Source organism: Scophthalmus maximus, chromosome 12 (assembly GCF_022379125.1).
Source record: "Scophthalmus maximus strain ysfricsl-2021 chromosome 12, ASM2237912v1, whole genome shotgun sequence".
In the NCBI taxonomy this organism is placed as follows: domain Eukaryota; kingdom Metazoa; phylum Chordata; class Actinopteri; order Pleuronectiformes; family Scophthalmidae; genus Scophthalmus; species Scophthalmus maximus.
In genome coordinates this window covers 23,817,501-23,832,500 of record NC_061526.1, presented here as the reverse complement: position 1 = coordinate 23,832,500, position 15,000 = coordinate 23,817,501, and the positions used below count along the sequence as shown (strand labels likewise).

The 15,000-nt window shown below is 49.1% G+C and overlaps 1 protein-coding gene across 3 annotated transcripts in view; it reads left to right on the top strand.

The window, feature by feature from the left end:
- The window catches only part of LOC118287206 (thyrotropin-releasing hormone-degrading ectoenzyme-like), a 132,159-nt gene extending 117,718 nt beyond the window's left edge, over positions 1-14,441 (top strand). The window contains exons 20-22 of one of the 3 annotated variants that reach the window (XR_007031929.1): positions 11,572-11,734; positions 12,515-12,650; positions 14,038-14,441. Coding sequence is in view for 1 of the 3 variants with exons in the window: in XM_047336445.1 (XP_047192401.1) it covers positions 11,572-11,734; positions 12,515-12,543 (192 nt within the window). In the remaining 2 variants the exon portion in view is untranslated. Of the gene's footprint in view, positions 1-11,571; positions 11,735-12,514; positions 12,945-14,037 lie in introns of those variants that run through there. The other 2 variants (XR_007031930.1, XM_047336445.1) reach the window with 2 other exon arrangements.
- The last annotated feature ends 559 nt before the right edge of the window (positions 14,442-15,000 follow it).

The following is a 15,000-nucleotide window of genomic DNA, read 5'->3' as shown; positions in this document are numbered from 1 at the left end:
GCCGTTAAAAAGGAAATATACGACTGTACAACCGACGACGTCGCGATCTCTTATCATGTTGTGGCCGCAGCCGTCGCTCACCATTAGGGGGCGCTGGACAATTCTTTCATTCGGTGTTTTCCATGTTTTCCTCTCCTGTTTTCAGCCGTTTGTCTGTTTCTCCTCTTCTTCTTCCTCCTGCGGCTGGTCGGTCGGTTGGTTGGTTGTTGTTTTAGTTTCTTTAATAAAGACCTGAGTCATAAATGAAATGTTTTATCTTGTTGTGATAGAACAGAAACACGCAGCGTGTTTCTATTAAAGCTTCCAGCCGTGCAGAACCGATGGGAGGAGGATTTCAAAATGTCACATCGCTCACAGACCGAGCCACAAACAGCCTGTCGGAGAGGGAGTGATGTCTCACTTTCTCCTTTATTCAAAAACAAATGTCACAGGACGAAGTGATGAAGATTTAAAGATGATTAAAATAAACCCCCCCAAAAAAACATATTTGCATTTAAAACGCTTTCTACCTAAACCGGCGTCTGGACGGTTGGAAACGTTCTGGAGTTTGTTTCCTCTTCGTTCATTCCCAATAAACATGGAACAGTTTGATGATGCTCGAAATGACGAGGAAACGGCAGCGGCTCTTGAGCCGTCGCGCTGAATAAGTGCCTCCATCTTGTTCCGTCAGTGCGTCTGAGGCCGCAGCTGCTCGGACATCTGTCTCTCCTTCTTCATCTTCTCTCGTCCGGGAACATTCAGCTTCAGGTTTCAGCAGAAAGCGAGGAGCTGTCCATGTGGGCGTAAGGTCGTTGGTCCTTTGTCCTCGATGTACAGAGACGGAGCGCTCCTGTCTGTTGGTGAAGACGTTATTCTGAGAGATGAACACGCCCACAGAGACCGGAGATAGGCCGATTTTCGGGACATCATGCACTGACCACTTGTTGATCTGTGTAACGAAGCAGAAACTAGAAGAAATCGATACATTGGGCTCTTGTGATAAATATAACTCCTGAGAATCATTACGTTTTTAGGTCTTCTCTAGTGTCACAGTGATATTTATCTGTTCATCCATCGCTTCATTTCAAAGATGTTTTTTTGAAACAACAGCCTCTCAGTAATGTCGTCGTTGTCGCTCAGTGTAACTCAGTGGTTCCTGTTCACATCCCTCAAAGCTTTATGTTGCCCCATCGATGTCTTTTTTACTTTATGAAGTCTCCGATGCTGAGACCCTCTGGCGTAGCATCGGTGCTGTTGCTACGGTTACCTCACGGCCCTGCTGATGATTGGGATGTCTGTTTGTTTGATTGACAGCAGGTTTACCCCAAAAAATACTCCAATGTAAACTTGGTGGAAGGACGGAACGTGGACCTGGACACAGGTACGGAGCCAGAATCTTTATTTGAATCCCTTTCTTTAACATTGTGAGATAGAACGTACAGTGATCAAACTGTGGTTTAATGAGGCGACTGGTGCTGGAGGTTTGTGCTTTAAACTTGATTCCGATCCTTAATTCTAGATTTTTAGAAGAGAGCTCGGAGGTCGTGTTCCTGTGACGTGGACCTCTCGCCTTGTAAAAGAAGGATTAAACTCTGACGCTTTATCCGGATCTGGTCCAAATTTGAATGAATGACTCCTCATGCCGCAAACGAAATCTCACGGAAATTGTTTCAGTAGATTGTGAGTAAATCCTGCTGACAGACGTCAGACGCAACAGACAAACCTACAGCCAAGTTTTGTTCTTCTTTATGTGAAACAAGCTCCTGTGACTCTCCAGTAAAACACAACACAAAGAAACAATTCATATAGTTTATTGCTTCATAGCTGGTTTCCATGAAATCTAATGAAATCTTACAGGTTATGAAAAACCCTATGAAATAAAAACTCTGTGGGATTATTTTCCAGGAGCGACTCAATAAAACACAGTTATTTCCTGACGTTATTGCTGCGGAGCCGTGAGACTTCAAGTGTCCCGGAGAAAAGCAGAGAAAAGAACCATCTTCCGTGAGGACACAACGATAATTATCATTAAAGCTTCTGCAACAGGGGAAAACAACTAACAACGTACCGCTTCAGCTCATCGGGATCAAATCCACCACTCATCATTTGACATATTTCATTGTTTTATATCATATCACAGTCTTCTTGCTGACCCTGAACCATTTTTTCACAGATGTCCGAGGAGGCAGGTGGCATTCAGGGCCTTGCCGGAGGACCCACGCTTTAGCCATGTCCTGACTGGGAATCGAACCCTGACCTTCCGTACCATATTGGACGTAGAATTGGGGGTGTGGCCTGACTGTGAACTCGTCCACCTGCACCGATTGGACGGTACCAGCTCAGTCACGTCCGTTTGACTGTAGATGAACCAGAATGTACAAAATGAACATCATGTGTTGAACAAGACTTGAAACTACAGATTGAACCATAAACGCCTCAGGAAAATGTTTTACTGACGTTGTGGATCAAATGACAAGGGGAGTCGCCCCCTGCTGGTCGGTACAGAGAACACAGGCTCTTCAGCGTGGCCTTGTTTTTCCAGGACACAGTTGAAGACGTTATTTCTCTGTCAAGAGTCAATGAAGATTTCCAAAAGATTTTTACTCCAACATTACGTTTGTGATGTCGAAAGGTGGAGGGCGACCAAGAGGAGGAGATTCTTTTATTTGTCTCCCAACTCCAGGAAGTAGACAAAAGAGTAAAGAAGAGAAGAAGAGAAGAGGACGTTTTCCCTCCGGCCAAGAGAAATCAATCAACCCCACAGACGTGTCAAGTCTCTCTGTCCGTGAGTAAAGAAGCAGAGGAAACACAACGGGAAATGAATTATTTAAATGTTGCTGGAAAGTGAGCTTGTATAAGTGAGAACACACACACACACTCACACACACACACACACACACACACAGAGACACACACAGACACACACACACACACAGAGACACACACAGACACACACACACACACTCACACACACACACAGAGACACACACACACACACACACACACACACACACACACACAGACACACACACACACACACACACACACACACACACAGAGACACACACACACAGAGACACTCACACACACACACACACACACACACACACACACAGAGACACACACACACACACACACACACACACACACACAGACACACACAGAGACACACACACACACACACTCACACACACACACACACACACACACACACACACAGAGACACACACACACACACACACACACACACACACAGACACACACACACACACACACACACACACACACACACACACACACAGAGACACACACACACAGAGACACTCACACACACACACACACACACACAGAGACACTCACACTCACACACACACACAGACACACACACACACACAGACACTCACACACACACACAGACACACACACACAGACACACACACACACACAGAGACACACACAGACACACACACACACACACAGACACACACACACACACACAGACACACACACACACAGACACACACACACACACACAGAGCAGTCTATCAGCTGCATTTGTTGCTCAAAGCATCTGTGTGTCTTCTCCTCTCTTTTCATTTCATCCCCTCCATCCTTCCTCTCTAATCACAGCCTGGCAGACTGCTCACTCTGCGAGTGTGTGTGTGTGTGTGTGAGTGTCTCTGTGTGTGTGTGTGTGTGTGTGTGTGTGTGTGTCTCTGTGTGTGTGTGTGTGTCTGTGTGTGTGTGTCTGTGTGTGTGTGTGTGTCTCTGTGTGTGTGTGTGTGTGTGTGTGTGTGTGTGTGTGTGTGTGTCTCTGTGTGTGTGTGTGTGTGTGTGTGTGTGTGTGTGTGTGTGTGTGTGTGTCTGTGTGTCTGTGTGTGTGTGTGTGTGTGTGAGTGAGAAGTGAGTTCAGAGAGAACGAGGAGTGTGACAGAAGAAGGGAACGAGGGAGGGAACAGAGGAAGAGACAGAGAGATGTTAGTGCCCTGAAGACAGAAAGAAAACAGATGCTGCAGATGAAAAACACACACACACACACACACACACACACACACACACACACACACCGGAGGGCTGGACCAACAATCCACACGTGTGTGTGTGTTTCCTGAGCGCAGATGTTCCTAATTTGTTCTAATTATCATCTCCTCCGTCGGTTTATTCTTTAATACGCAGCGAGGTCTCACTCTGCTCACAAACGGAGCACCGTTGACATCTTGAAGGTGTGAAGGAAGAAAAACAAACAAAACAGTCTGAACGTGCGCGTTAGTACCGACCTCATCCAACGTTCATTTCTTTTTAAATGCTACCCGGTCTCCTTCGGAGGAGAACGTCAGAAAGATGGTGAGAACCTCGAACCTCGAGGGACGTGAACGTTGCGTCTTCGCACTGACTGTGTGTGAACCCTCATTGTGGGAATATGACGGTGCGGTCATGAGTGTTTTTGTGACTCTCCTTCTTACGTAACATAGCTACGTTTTCTCATCAGTCGCCCTCTAGTGGCCGATGGACGAGAGGTCGACAGAAACACACGACTGTCACACTCGAAGTTTGTTTCCTGTTTCACCCGACAGTCGGTGACAGATCCTCCCCCCACGTCGACGCAGGCGGCCGATTGGCTTCGCCGGTGTTGTGGAATTAAAACAAACCGTCGTGGACACGTATCAGACGCAGAACGCGTCCAACCCCGTGCCGGCGCCTGCAGCGCTGGACGTGATTGGCTGACAGCTCATTGATCGCATGACTAAGGCTCGGACAGCGGAACCGATTGGCTCGCTGGGGGGCAGTGAGGACGCGATTGGTTCGAGTTCAGGGTGAAATACAAATGAGGCGGTTTTCTGCTTCAGGTGGAGAAAATGCGAATTGGCTCAACGGTGACGAAAGGATTCACAGCAGAATAAAACTCCACGGTTTGAGGATAAGTTTTTTATGTCCTCGGACAAAACGTATACAAACGTTCTGATTTTGTGAGCGGGTGTGTGCTCACTCACACACACTCAGTCAAAACATGAATGAAGCAGCGTCACGTTCAAAATCTGATTCTCCGACGCTGTTTGGGCGAAACAGGAAGTCTCTGTGGAGATGACGTGATGACGTGATGACGTGATGACGTGATGATGTGATGACGCGATGACGTGATGACGCGATGACGCGATGACGTGATGACGTGATGACGTGATGACGTGATGACGTTTGACGTGATGACGTGATGACGTGATGACGTGATGACGTGATGACGTTTGACGTGATGACATGATGACGTGATGACGTGATGACGTGATGACGTGATGACGTTTGACGTGATGACATGATGACATGATGACATGATGACATGATGACATGATGATGTTTGACGTGATGACGTGATGACGTTTGACGTGATGACGTGATGACGTGATGACGTTTGACGTGATGACGTGATGACGTGATGACGTGATGACGTGATGACGTGATGACGCGATGACGCGATGACGTGATGACGTGATGACGTGATGACGTGATGACGTTTGACGTTTGACGTGATGACGTTTGACGTGATGACGTGATGACGTGATGACGTTTGACGTGATGACGTGATGACGTGATGACGTGATGACGTGATGACGCGATGACGCGATGACGTGATGACGCGATGACGTGATGACGTGATGACGTGATGACGTTTGACGTGATGACGTTTGACGTGATGACGTGATGACGTTTGACGTGATGACGTGATGACGTGATGACGTGATGACGCGATGACGCGATGACGCGATGACGCGATGATGTTTGACGTTTGACGTGATGACGTGATGACGCGATGACGCGATGACGCGATGACGCGATGACGTGATGACGTGATGATGTTTGACGTGATGACGTGATGACGTGATGATGTTTGACGTGATGACGTGATGACGTGATGACGTTTGACGTGATGACGTGATGACGTTTGACGTTTGACGTTTGACGTGATGACATGATGACATGATGATGTTTGACGTGATGACGTGATGACGTGATGATGTTTGACGTGATGACGTGATGACGTGATGACGTGATGACGTTTGACGTGATGACGTGATGACGTGATGACGTGATGACGTGATGACGTTTGACGTTTGACGTGATGACGTTTGACGTGATGACGTGATGACGTGATGACGCGATGACATGATGACACGATGACGTGATGACGTTTGACGTGATGACGTGATGACGTGATGATGTTTGACGTGATGACGTGATGACGTGATGACGTTTGACGTGATGACGTGATGACGTGATGACGTGATGACGTGATGACGTTTGACGTGATGACGTTTGACGTGATGACGTGATGACGTGATGACGCGATGACATGATGACACGATGACGTGATGACGTTTGACGTGATGACGCGATGACGTGATGACGCGATGACGCGATGACGTGATGACGTTTGACGTGATGACGTGATGACGTTTGACGTGATGACGTGATGACGTTTGACGTGATGACGTGATGACGTGATGACGCGATGACGTGATGACGTGATGACGTGATGACGCGATGACGTGATGACGTGATGACGCGATGACGTGAGCTCCAGACGTCCCACGACTGAAATCCTTCACAAAAACAACCAAGGTCCGGGAAGTTTATTGAACAAAAGTGTGACTTCAAACTGGACAAACAGTAGATTTGTGCCTCAACAATGAGGAGATATGACGCAACCGACAGACGAGGCAATGAGACGCAGCGCTCCCTGGATCGGAACGACACATCGCTCCGGGTTGGAAAAAGATAATGTAGGAACCCAACTCGACAATTTAACGCGGAAAAGTGACATGAAACCCTCAAATGAAACGGATGCAGTGGCATGAATAAGTGAAGCGAGAGCGGAGCGGGCCTGCGCTGGTTCTACATTCTGGCGAGATCATAGAAATCCTCAGCGGAGCAGAGTGAATCTGATGTAACGCCGCCGACTCTCAATATCATCTTCCTTCTTTTCCTCCTCAGGAAATCACTCACTTTGTGCGAGTAAATTAAATTCTGCCTGAAAACAGTCCGTCAGACTTCGGGGGCCCTCGAAATGAAAAGTCAATAAAAGCTCAGTTCCCGCCGCAGATGATTTCCCTTCCTCACCGTGAATACTGAGCATCTTCCCATTCACACGCTTTTACAGTCACTGCCTCGTCACAAACCTCTAATGAAGCCCGTGATCGAGTCTGGGACGATTCAACGTGGACAGAAGGGACAGACGGTGACAGAGCATTGTGTCTGTGTGATGACGACCGGTGATAGGCAGGTCACATGCACTGACCACTTGTTGATCTGTGTAACGAGCCAGACATCTGCTCAGTATATCGAGCCCTTGTCAGCTGTTGTCATGCCGACCCAAACCATCGTCTCTTCATGAGTCCAACAACCTCGAAAAAAAAATAAAATATATTTATTTATTTTAAATGAAGATATTATCTGTCGTATCTGTCGTGAACACTGAATCTCAGTTCATCTCAGTTGAATTGAACACGGTCGTGTGATTTACAACTGAACTTGATCAGACACAAGCGCTTCCCCGCTGAGACTGTCGCCCGCCTGACGTCCTGGAGACGTCCTGGAGACTTCCTGGAGACGTCCTGGAGACGTCCTGGAGACGTCCTGGAGACGTTCGGAGACTTCCTGCAGACTTCCTGGAGACGTCCTGGAGACTTCCTGGAGACGTTCGGAGACTTCCTGGAGACGTCCTGGAGACTTCCTGGAGATGTCCTGGAGACTTCCTGGAGACGTCCTGGAGACTTCCTGGAGACGTCCTGCGACAGAGTGGCGTTGCCTGACAGCAGCAGATGTTTAGCGCCGCGTGGCCTTGATAACGCTCAGCCTGTTATTTTTTAACGAAAATACACAGTTCTCACCCTGGTGATCCTCCTCCTCCCTCTTCTCCTTCCTTCTCCTCTTCCTTTACTCTCTTTTCCCCCCATCCCTTGTTCTCTTGCTGCTATTCCTCCTCCACCTTTCCCTCCCTTCCTGCAGCCTCCTCCTTCCCTTTGTTTCTCTCCTGCACCTCGAGAATTAACGTGATGTTTTAAAACCTGCAGAGAGAACGAAATGAAATCAGCCGAGTTCTTACTATTGGAGACACACACACACACACACACACACACACACACACACACACAGAGAAACACACACACACACACACACACACACACACACACACACACACAGAGAAACACACACACACACACACACACACACACACACAGAGACACACACACACACACACACACACACACACACAGAGACACACACACACAGAGACACACACACACACAGAGACACACACACACACACACACACACACACACACAGACACACACACACACACACACACAGACACACACACACACACACACACACACAGAGTTACTGCATCTTCACTGAATACATACTTCATCTTCTGTCTTGTCTTTTCTCTCTCTGTGGATTTATCTTCATTGTCTGTGTGTGTGTGTGTGTGTGTGTGTGTGTGTGTGTGTGTGTGTGTGTGTGTGTGTGTGTGTGTGTGTCTCTGTGTGTGTGTGTGTGTGTGTGTGTGTGTGTCTCTGTGTGTAATTGGGAATTACAACACAATTTACAAGTTCACCTTGACTCCAGTGAAACTGAATTATTCTGCTTTCATCTGTGACACAAAGGATCACTTTCATTCCGTCTCTTTATTTTCTCCTCTTCTCTTCTTCACTCCCTTGTTCATTTCCTTCCCTCTGTCCTCACCTCCACATCTTCTTCCTTCCTTGTCTTTGTTTCGTTCTTCCCCACCTCCTCTCTTCTCCTCTCTTCTCCTTCCCTCTCTCCTCTATCTGTCTTTCTCACCAGCTCCTCTTCCTCCTCCTCCTCTTCCTCCTCCTCCCTCTTTCCTCTCCACCTCCTTCCTTCCCTTCTTCTTTCCACTTCCTCTCCTCACCCCTTCTTAAATACTCAAAAACAGTCCAAGAGATATTAAGACTGAGACAGCTTGATGTTTCTTGTGACTGACAGATGACGGTCCGACGCTCCGTCCGATCATATTTGATATGAATCTCACTCTCTCTTCTGTGTGCAGCGTTATGAAGCTCCTCCGCCCGCGGCTCGCTTCCCTCCGACCTCCCATTCTTCTCCTCCTCCACGCGGGGGGCCGTAACCACGGCAGCGCTTTCTCTTTCATCCTCCTCTGACTCGACCAGATCGGACGACGCTCTTCTCTCTCTGTGTGTTATCACAGCTCGGCCTGCGACCGTCCTGCTGAGGCCAGTGACGAACACGCTGACCTGCCTCAAAGAGCCGCGCCACAGGGAACCGACCAATCAGAGCAAACTCGACTGCCGCCGCCACACGGACGAGGGGCCGGGGGGCCGGGGACCGATGGGCCGAGGGACCGAGGGGCCGAGGGGACGAGGGGACGAGGGGCCGAGGGACCGAGGGACCGAGGGGCCAAGAGACCGGGGGGTCGAGGGGCCAAGAGACGGGGGGGCCGAGGGGCCGAGGGACCGAGGGACCGAGGGGCCAAGAGACCGGGGGGTCGAGGGGCCAAGAGACGGGGGGGCCGAGGGGCCGAGGGACCGAGGGGCCGAGGGACCGAGGGACCGAGGGGCCAAGAGACCGGGGGGTCGAGGGGCCAAGAGACGGGGGGGCCGAGGGGCCGAGGGACCGAGGGGCCAAGAGACGGGGGGGCCGAGGGGCTGGGGGACCGAGGGGCCGAGGGGCCGAGGGACCGAGGGGACGAGGGGCCAAGAGACGGGGGGGCCGAGGGGACGAGGGGACGAGGGGACGAGGGGCCAAGAGACGGGGGGGCCGAGGGGACGAGGGGACGAGGGACCGAGGGGCCGGGGGGCCGAGGGGCCAAGAGACCGGGGGGTCGAGGGGCCGGGGGACCGAGGGGCCAAGAGACCGGGGGGTTGAGGGACCGAGGGGCCAAGAGACCGGGGGGTTGAGGGACCGAGGGGCCGTGGGCCGAAGGGACCGAGGGGCTGAGGGCCGAGGGACCGGGGGGGCGAGGGACCGGGGGGCCGAGTGGCCAGAGGGGCCGGGGGACCGGGGGGCCGAGAGAGGGCGATCCTGGCTGGAGAAGTCAAGATGTTTTTGACTTTTCTTTTTTGAACCATTCTTCTGAACTACAGAACTAATCGCAGGGACGTAACTCTGGAAACAAAGTCAGGGAACAAAAATTAGAAAAGAAACTTGGGGAATGAACTCAGAAAGCAAATCTGGGAACCGAACGTGGGAACTGAGGTCAGGAAGTAAATTGCAGAATTCGTGATGAATGAACTGAACTAACGTAAATCCGGAAGTGAAACACAGGAACTGAACTCGACTTGACACTAAAACGCACAGGAATGAATTCTGGGACTCACTGATGGAGTCAGAATCAGCTCCTGTGTGAGGGATCAGAGACAAGGAGCTGAGGAACCAACCTCCAGAACTCCCTGGTTCGACTAGAACTCCTTCTCATGCTGAGTTGAGCAGCTGAAGAAAGAAACAAAACCTTAATTCAAGACTGAAACTCTGCAACTGATCTCCGTCTGCGATCTTCCGCACGTTGGTCTTTGTGCTCCGGCCTCGTCTCGACCCTCCGGCGATGCATCAGCTCAAATGTACCAGAGATATCAAGTTAAAATAAACAACTACCGGCTTCATCCGCAGCTGGAACGTTGAACAGGGAAATATCATTTCACCAGTTAAACGTGTTTAGATTCAATTTAAAAACCTGCTAATAAACTGCTCTTCTCCTCCTCCTCCTCCTCCTCCTCCTCTTCCTCTTCTTCCTCCTCCTCCTCTTCCTCCTCCTCCTCTTCCTCTTCCTCCTCTTCCACCCCCTCCATTCCTCCTCTTCCTCCTCCTCCTCCTCCTCTTCCTCTTCCTCCTCTTCCACCCCCTCCATTCCTCCTCCTCCTCTTCCTCCTCCTCCTCCTCTTCCTCTTCCTCCTCCTCCTCTTCCTCCTCCTCCTCTTCCTCTTCCTCCTCTTCCACCCCCTCCATTCCTCCTCTTCCTCCTCCTCCTCCTCCTCTTCCTCTTCCTCCTCTTCCTCCTCCTCCTCCTCTTCCTCTTCCTCTTCCTCATCTTCCTCCTCCGCCTGCTTCTTCTTCCTTTCCCCACGACTATCTCTGTATCAGCATAATTACAGCTCATTTATCTTCTCTGTCTGGACTCAAGGACTACACACACACACACACACACACACACACACACACACACGAGGAAGACTCGTTCCCTGTGATGTGGCTGTGTAAACAGATTTAAGTCCCCACAACATGAGTAAAACCAGAACTACAAACACACTCTTCGCCCATTTCTCCTTGTTACAGGAAGACAATTTCGGGAAATACTCCTTTAATTATGATTCATATCTGGGTCATTCATAACCATCACCAGCTGAAGACTGTGTGTGTGTGTGTGTGTGTGTGTGCGTGCGTGCGTGCGTGCGTGCGTGCGTGTGTGTGCGCGTGCAGTAACATTTGCATAAAAGTTGCCAGTTGTCAGGGGAACCGTACCAATGGAAGTTATCATTTCATGTGTTTTTGTTCAATTCAACTTTATCTCAAATGAAATGTTTCCATCCCGTCTCTTCAACATTAATCATTTTATTTCAGAAAGTTTTTGCCGCCGTGACTCTGAAGTTCAACGAAGAAACACAAAGACGACGGCGATCAGGTCGTCGAGGCCACGCCCCTCGTACGGCCTGCTCAACTGTCCGTCACATCGCCGTGGCGACCCAGCCAGCGTCCGTCACCCCATCCATCCATCAGCGAAAAAGTATGTTTACTTATTCATAATTGTCTTGTTTTTATTTCACCGACCCGTCCTTCACTCGGAGGCATAAACTTAGAAGTGTCCGACCTTTAAAACACGAAAAGGTTTTTTCAAAACAGAACATTCAACAAAACGCAACATCCTTTCACAAAACAACATCTCACAAAGCACATTTCACAATACGATACCGTGCAATGTGGTAGCCTAGGATACGAAACAATACGTTACGATACGATGTGGTAGCACACAATATACAATACAATACAATACAATACTGTACAATACAATACATTACTGTACAATATGATACAGTACAATACAATACTGTACAATACGATGTGGTAGCACACAATATACAATACAATACTGTACAATACAATACAATACATTACTGTACAATATGATACAGTACAATACAATACTGTACAATACGATGTGGTAGCACACAATATACAATACAATACTGTACAATACAATACAATACATTACTGTACAATATGATACTGTACAATACAATACTGTACAATACAATACAATCCATTACTGTACAATACGATACCTTACAATGTGGTACAATACGATATGAAACGATACCATATGATATGTTTTATTGTCCCTATGGGGAAGCGTGAACATGAAACTGCTCCTCTGTGATACACAACAAGTAAGAAACAAACACACCCTGCAGCTCGATGAAGCCGCCGTACGTTGAAGTGGTTCGATGTGAAGTCGTGAGTTCTCAGCTCTCCAGCTGGTGTTTTCTTCTTTTCTCTCTCTCCTCAGACTCGAGCAGAAGTAACGGTTGGATGTGAGAATCTAAACATGGAGGTTGGAACGTGGCGTAGTGATGAAAGGCCAATTAACGGGAGGCCTGCGGAGCGTCTGGCGCTCGCCTGCGGACCGCGGATGTGAGGTGAAGGTGTGATGAAACACACACACACACACACACTCTGACATTTCTCCACCTTTGGAAACGTGAACGTGCTGCTGCCGCATGTTCACGTGATGATTCTGGTTATGAGCAACACGGTGGACAGACGTGATGACTAACACAACGCAGGCGGAAAACTGAGTTATTTTTTTATAAAAAGATTTTCAGGCTGATCTGCACACTGCTACAGTTCATAATTCCTTCATCTCTTTTCATTCAGGTTTCATTATTTTAATTATGAAATATCGTAACGAAATATTATCAATACCACAAACTCTGCTGTTTGGATCCTTAAGAGATATAAAGTAAAGTTTTGTTTTCCATTTAAAGAAATATGTTTTTTGATTTCAGATTCAGATTGTGTGTGTGTGTGTGTGTGTGTGTGTGTGTGTGTGTGTGTGTGTGTGTGTGTGTGTGTATCTTAAAGCATGGGACGATGGCAAATTCAAAAGGTGTGGGCGGCACACACACACACACAGTGAGCAGTGTGTTAATCATTACTGTGGGTGTGAAGCTTTGACCTTCTCTAGTCAAACCACCTGCTGCTGGATGAAATCCAGCTGTCACACACACTCACACACACTCACTCACACACACACACACACACACACACAAATGCGCATCATAAACCGCAGCGAACGTGCAGCGAGTCACAGATCTGTGATCATAGACTGTAAAGAAAGATGGACGACATGAAGCCAAGTCATCCTGATCGCCCCCTGGTGTCTGGCTGCAGTACAGGTCCTAAGCCCCGCCCCCTCCATGTCATGTGAGGTCGTTCTTATCACTGAGGCTTGTTCACGTGTTCATGTGTCATATCACTTTGCTTCTCATTAGTTATTTGATGAGATAAAAACTGAGGCTGCGACGTCATGATTGACAGATGACGCTGACTCCTGATTGGTCGACAGCGTGTGTGTGTGGGCGGGGCCTCGAAACCGGCTCCATGACGTCACCGGCGCAAGATGGCGGCGGCTGAACCTGAGATATTTTAGCTTCATGTTTGTTCAAGAAAAAAACAAACAACATGACACTGTGGTGTGTTTCTATGGTGACCACATACAAGGAAGTGTGTGTGTGTGTGTGTGTGTGTGTGTGTGTGTGTGTGTGTGTGTGTGTCGGCAGGTAATCGGCTCAGCACAGGGCTCAGAGACCTCTCCTGGGGGATTGTGGGTATTTTCATGTGTCAATTCACATCAGGTTCTACATGAGAGAGTTCAACACACACACACACACACACACACAGAGGATTGGTGTGTGTGTGTGTGTGTGTGTGTGTGTTTCTCTCTCCAGGTGTAGACGCAGCCTCATCACGTGATGTGAGATTATTTCTGATACGCAGCTCAAACAGTCGGTTTCTTTTCTGTTTTAAAAGGAGAATGTTTGCGTGTGGAGGAGTTTCCACCCGAGCGGTTGATGAAAGAGTCTGAGGTTCGACTCTGGGACCCGGCAGACGTCGGACGCTGCACAAACCCTGAAACGGAACAAGGCTTTTTGGACATGGACCTTCAGGTTCTTCTAGCTGTGACATTGCAGGTCACTGAGGAGTTTCTGGGGGAAACTTCTTTGAATAATGCAGAGTTCAGAAGCAGCGAAGCAGCGAAGCAGCGAAGCAGCGAGGGGCGAGTTCACGCTTCACGCTCCGACGGCACTTGAAATAATCTGCAACTGCAAATGTTCACCACCGGTTCGATTCATCCACTGTGTCCACCACAAACAGGAAGAACCTCCTGCCGAGCCCTTCACCCTCCTCCTCTTCCTCCTGCTGCTCCTCCTCCTCATCCTCTTCATCCTCATCCTCCTCCTCCTCCTCCTCTTCTTCCTCCTCCTCCTCCTCATCCTCCTCCTCCTGGTCATCCTGGTCCTCCTCCTCCTCATCCTCTTCATCCTCATCCTCCTCCTCCTCATCCTCTTCATCCTCCTCCTCCTCCTCGTCCTCCTCCTCCTGGTCATCCTGGTCCTCCTCCTCGTCCTCGTCCTCCTCCTCCTCGTCTTCCTCCTCGTCCTGCACCTCCTCCTCTTCTTCCCCCTCTTGCTCCTCCTCTTCTTCCTCTTCCTCCTCCTCCTCCTCCTCGGTCTGTTTTATGGAGACTGATGGACGGATGATGGGTTATTGATAGAGGGACGGAGGGATCAATAGGAGGGAGGAGGGAGGATGAAACTAGGCCACCCATCTGTTCAGAACCATTCATTCATCTGCTGGAAGTCAGATTTCTAATCTGGACACAGAGAGAGAGGGAGGAGGAGGAGGAGGAGAGACGAAGAAGGACAGTCTGAGAAATCATATTGGAAAAAAACATATCTGCTCCTGGGTAATAAAGCAGGAGGCGGCCGGGAA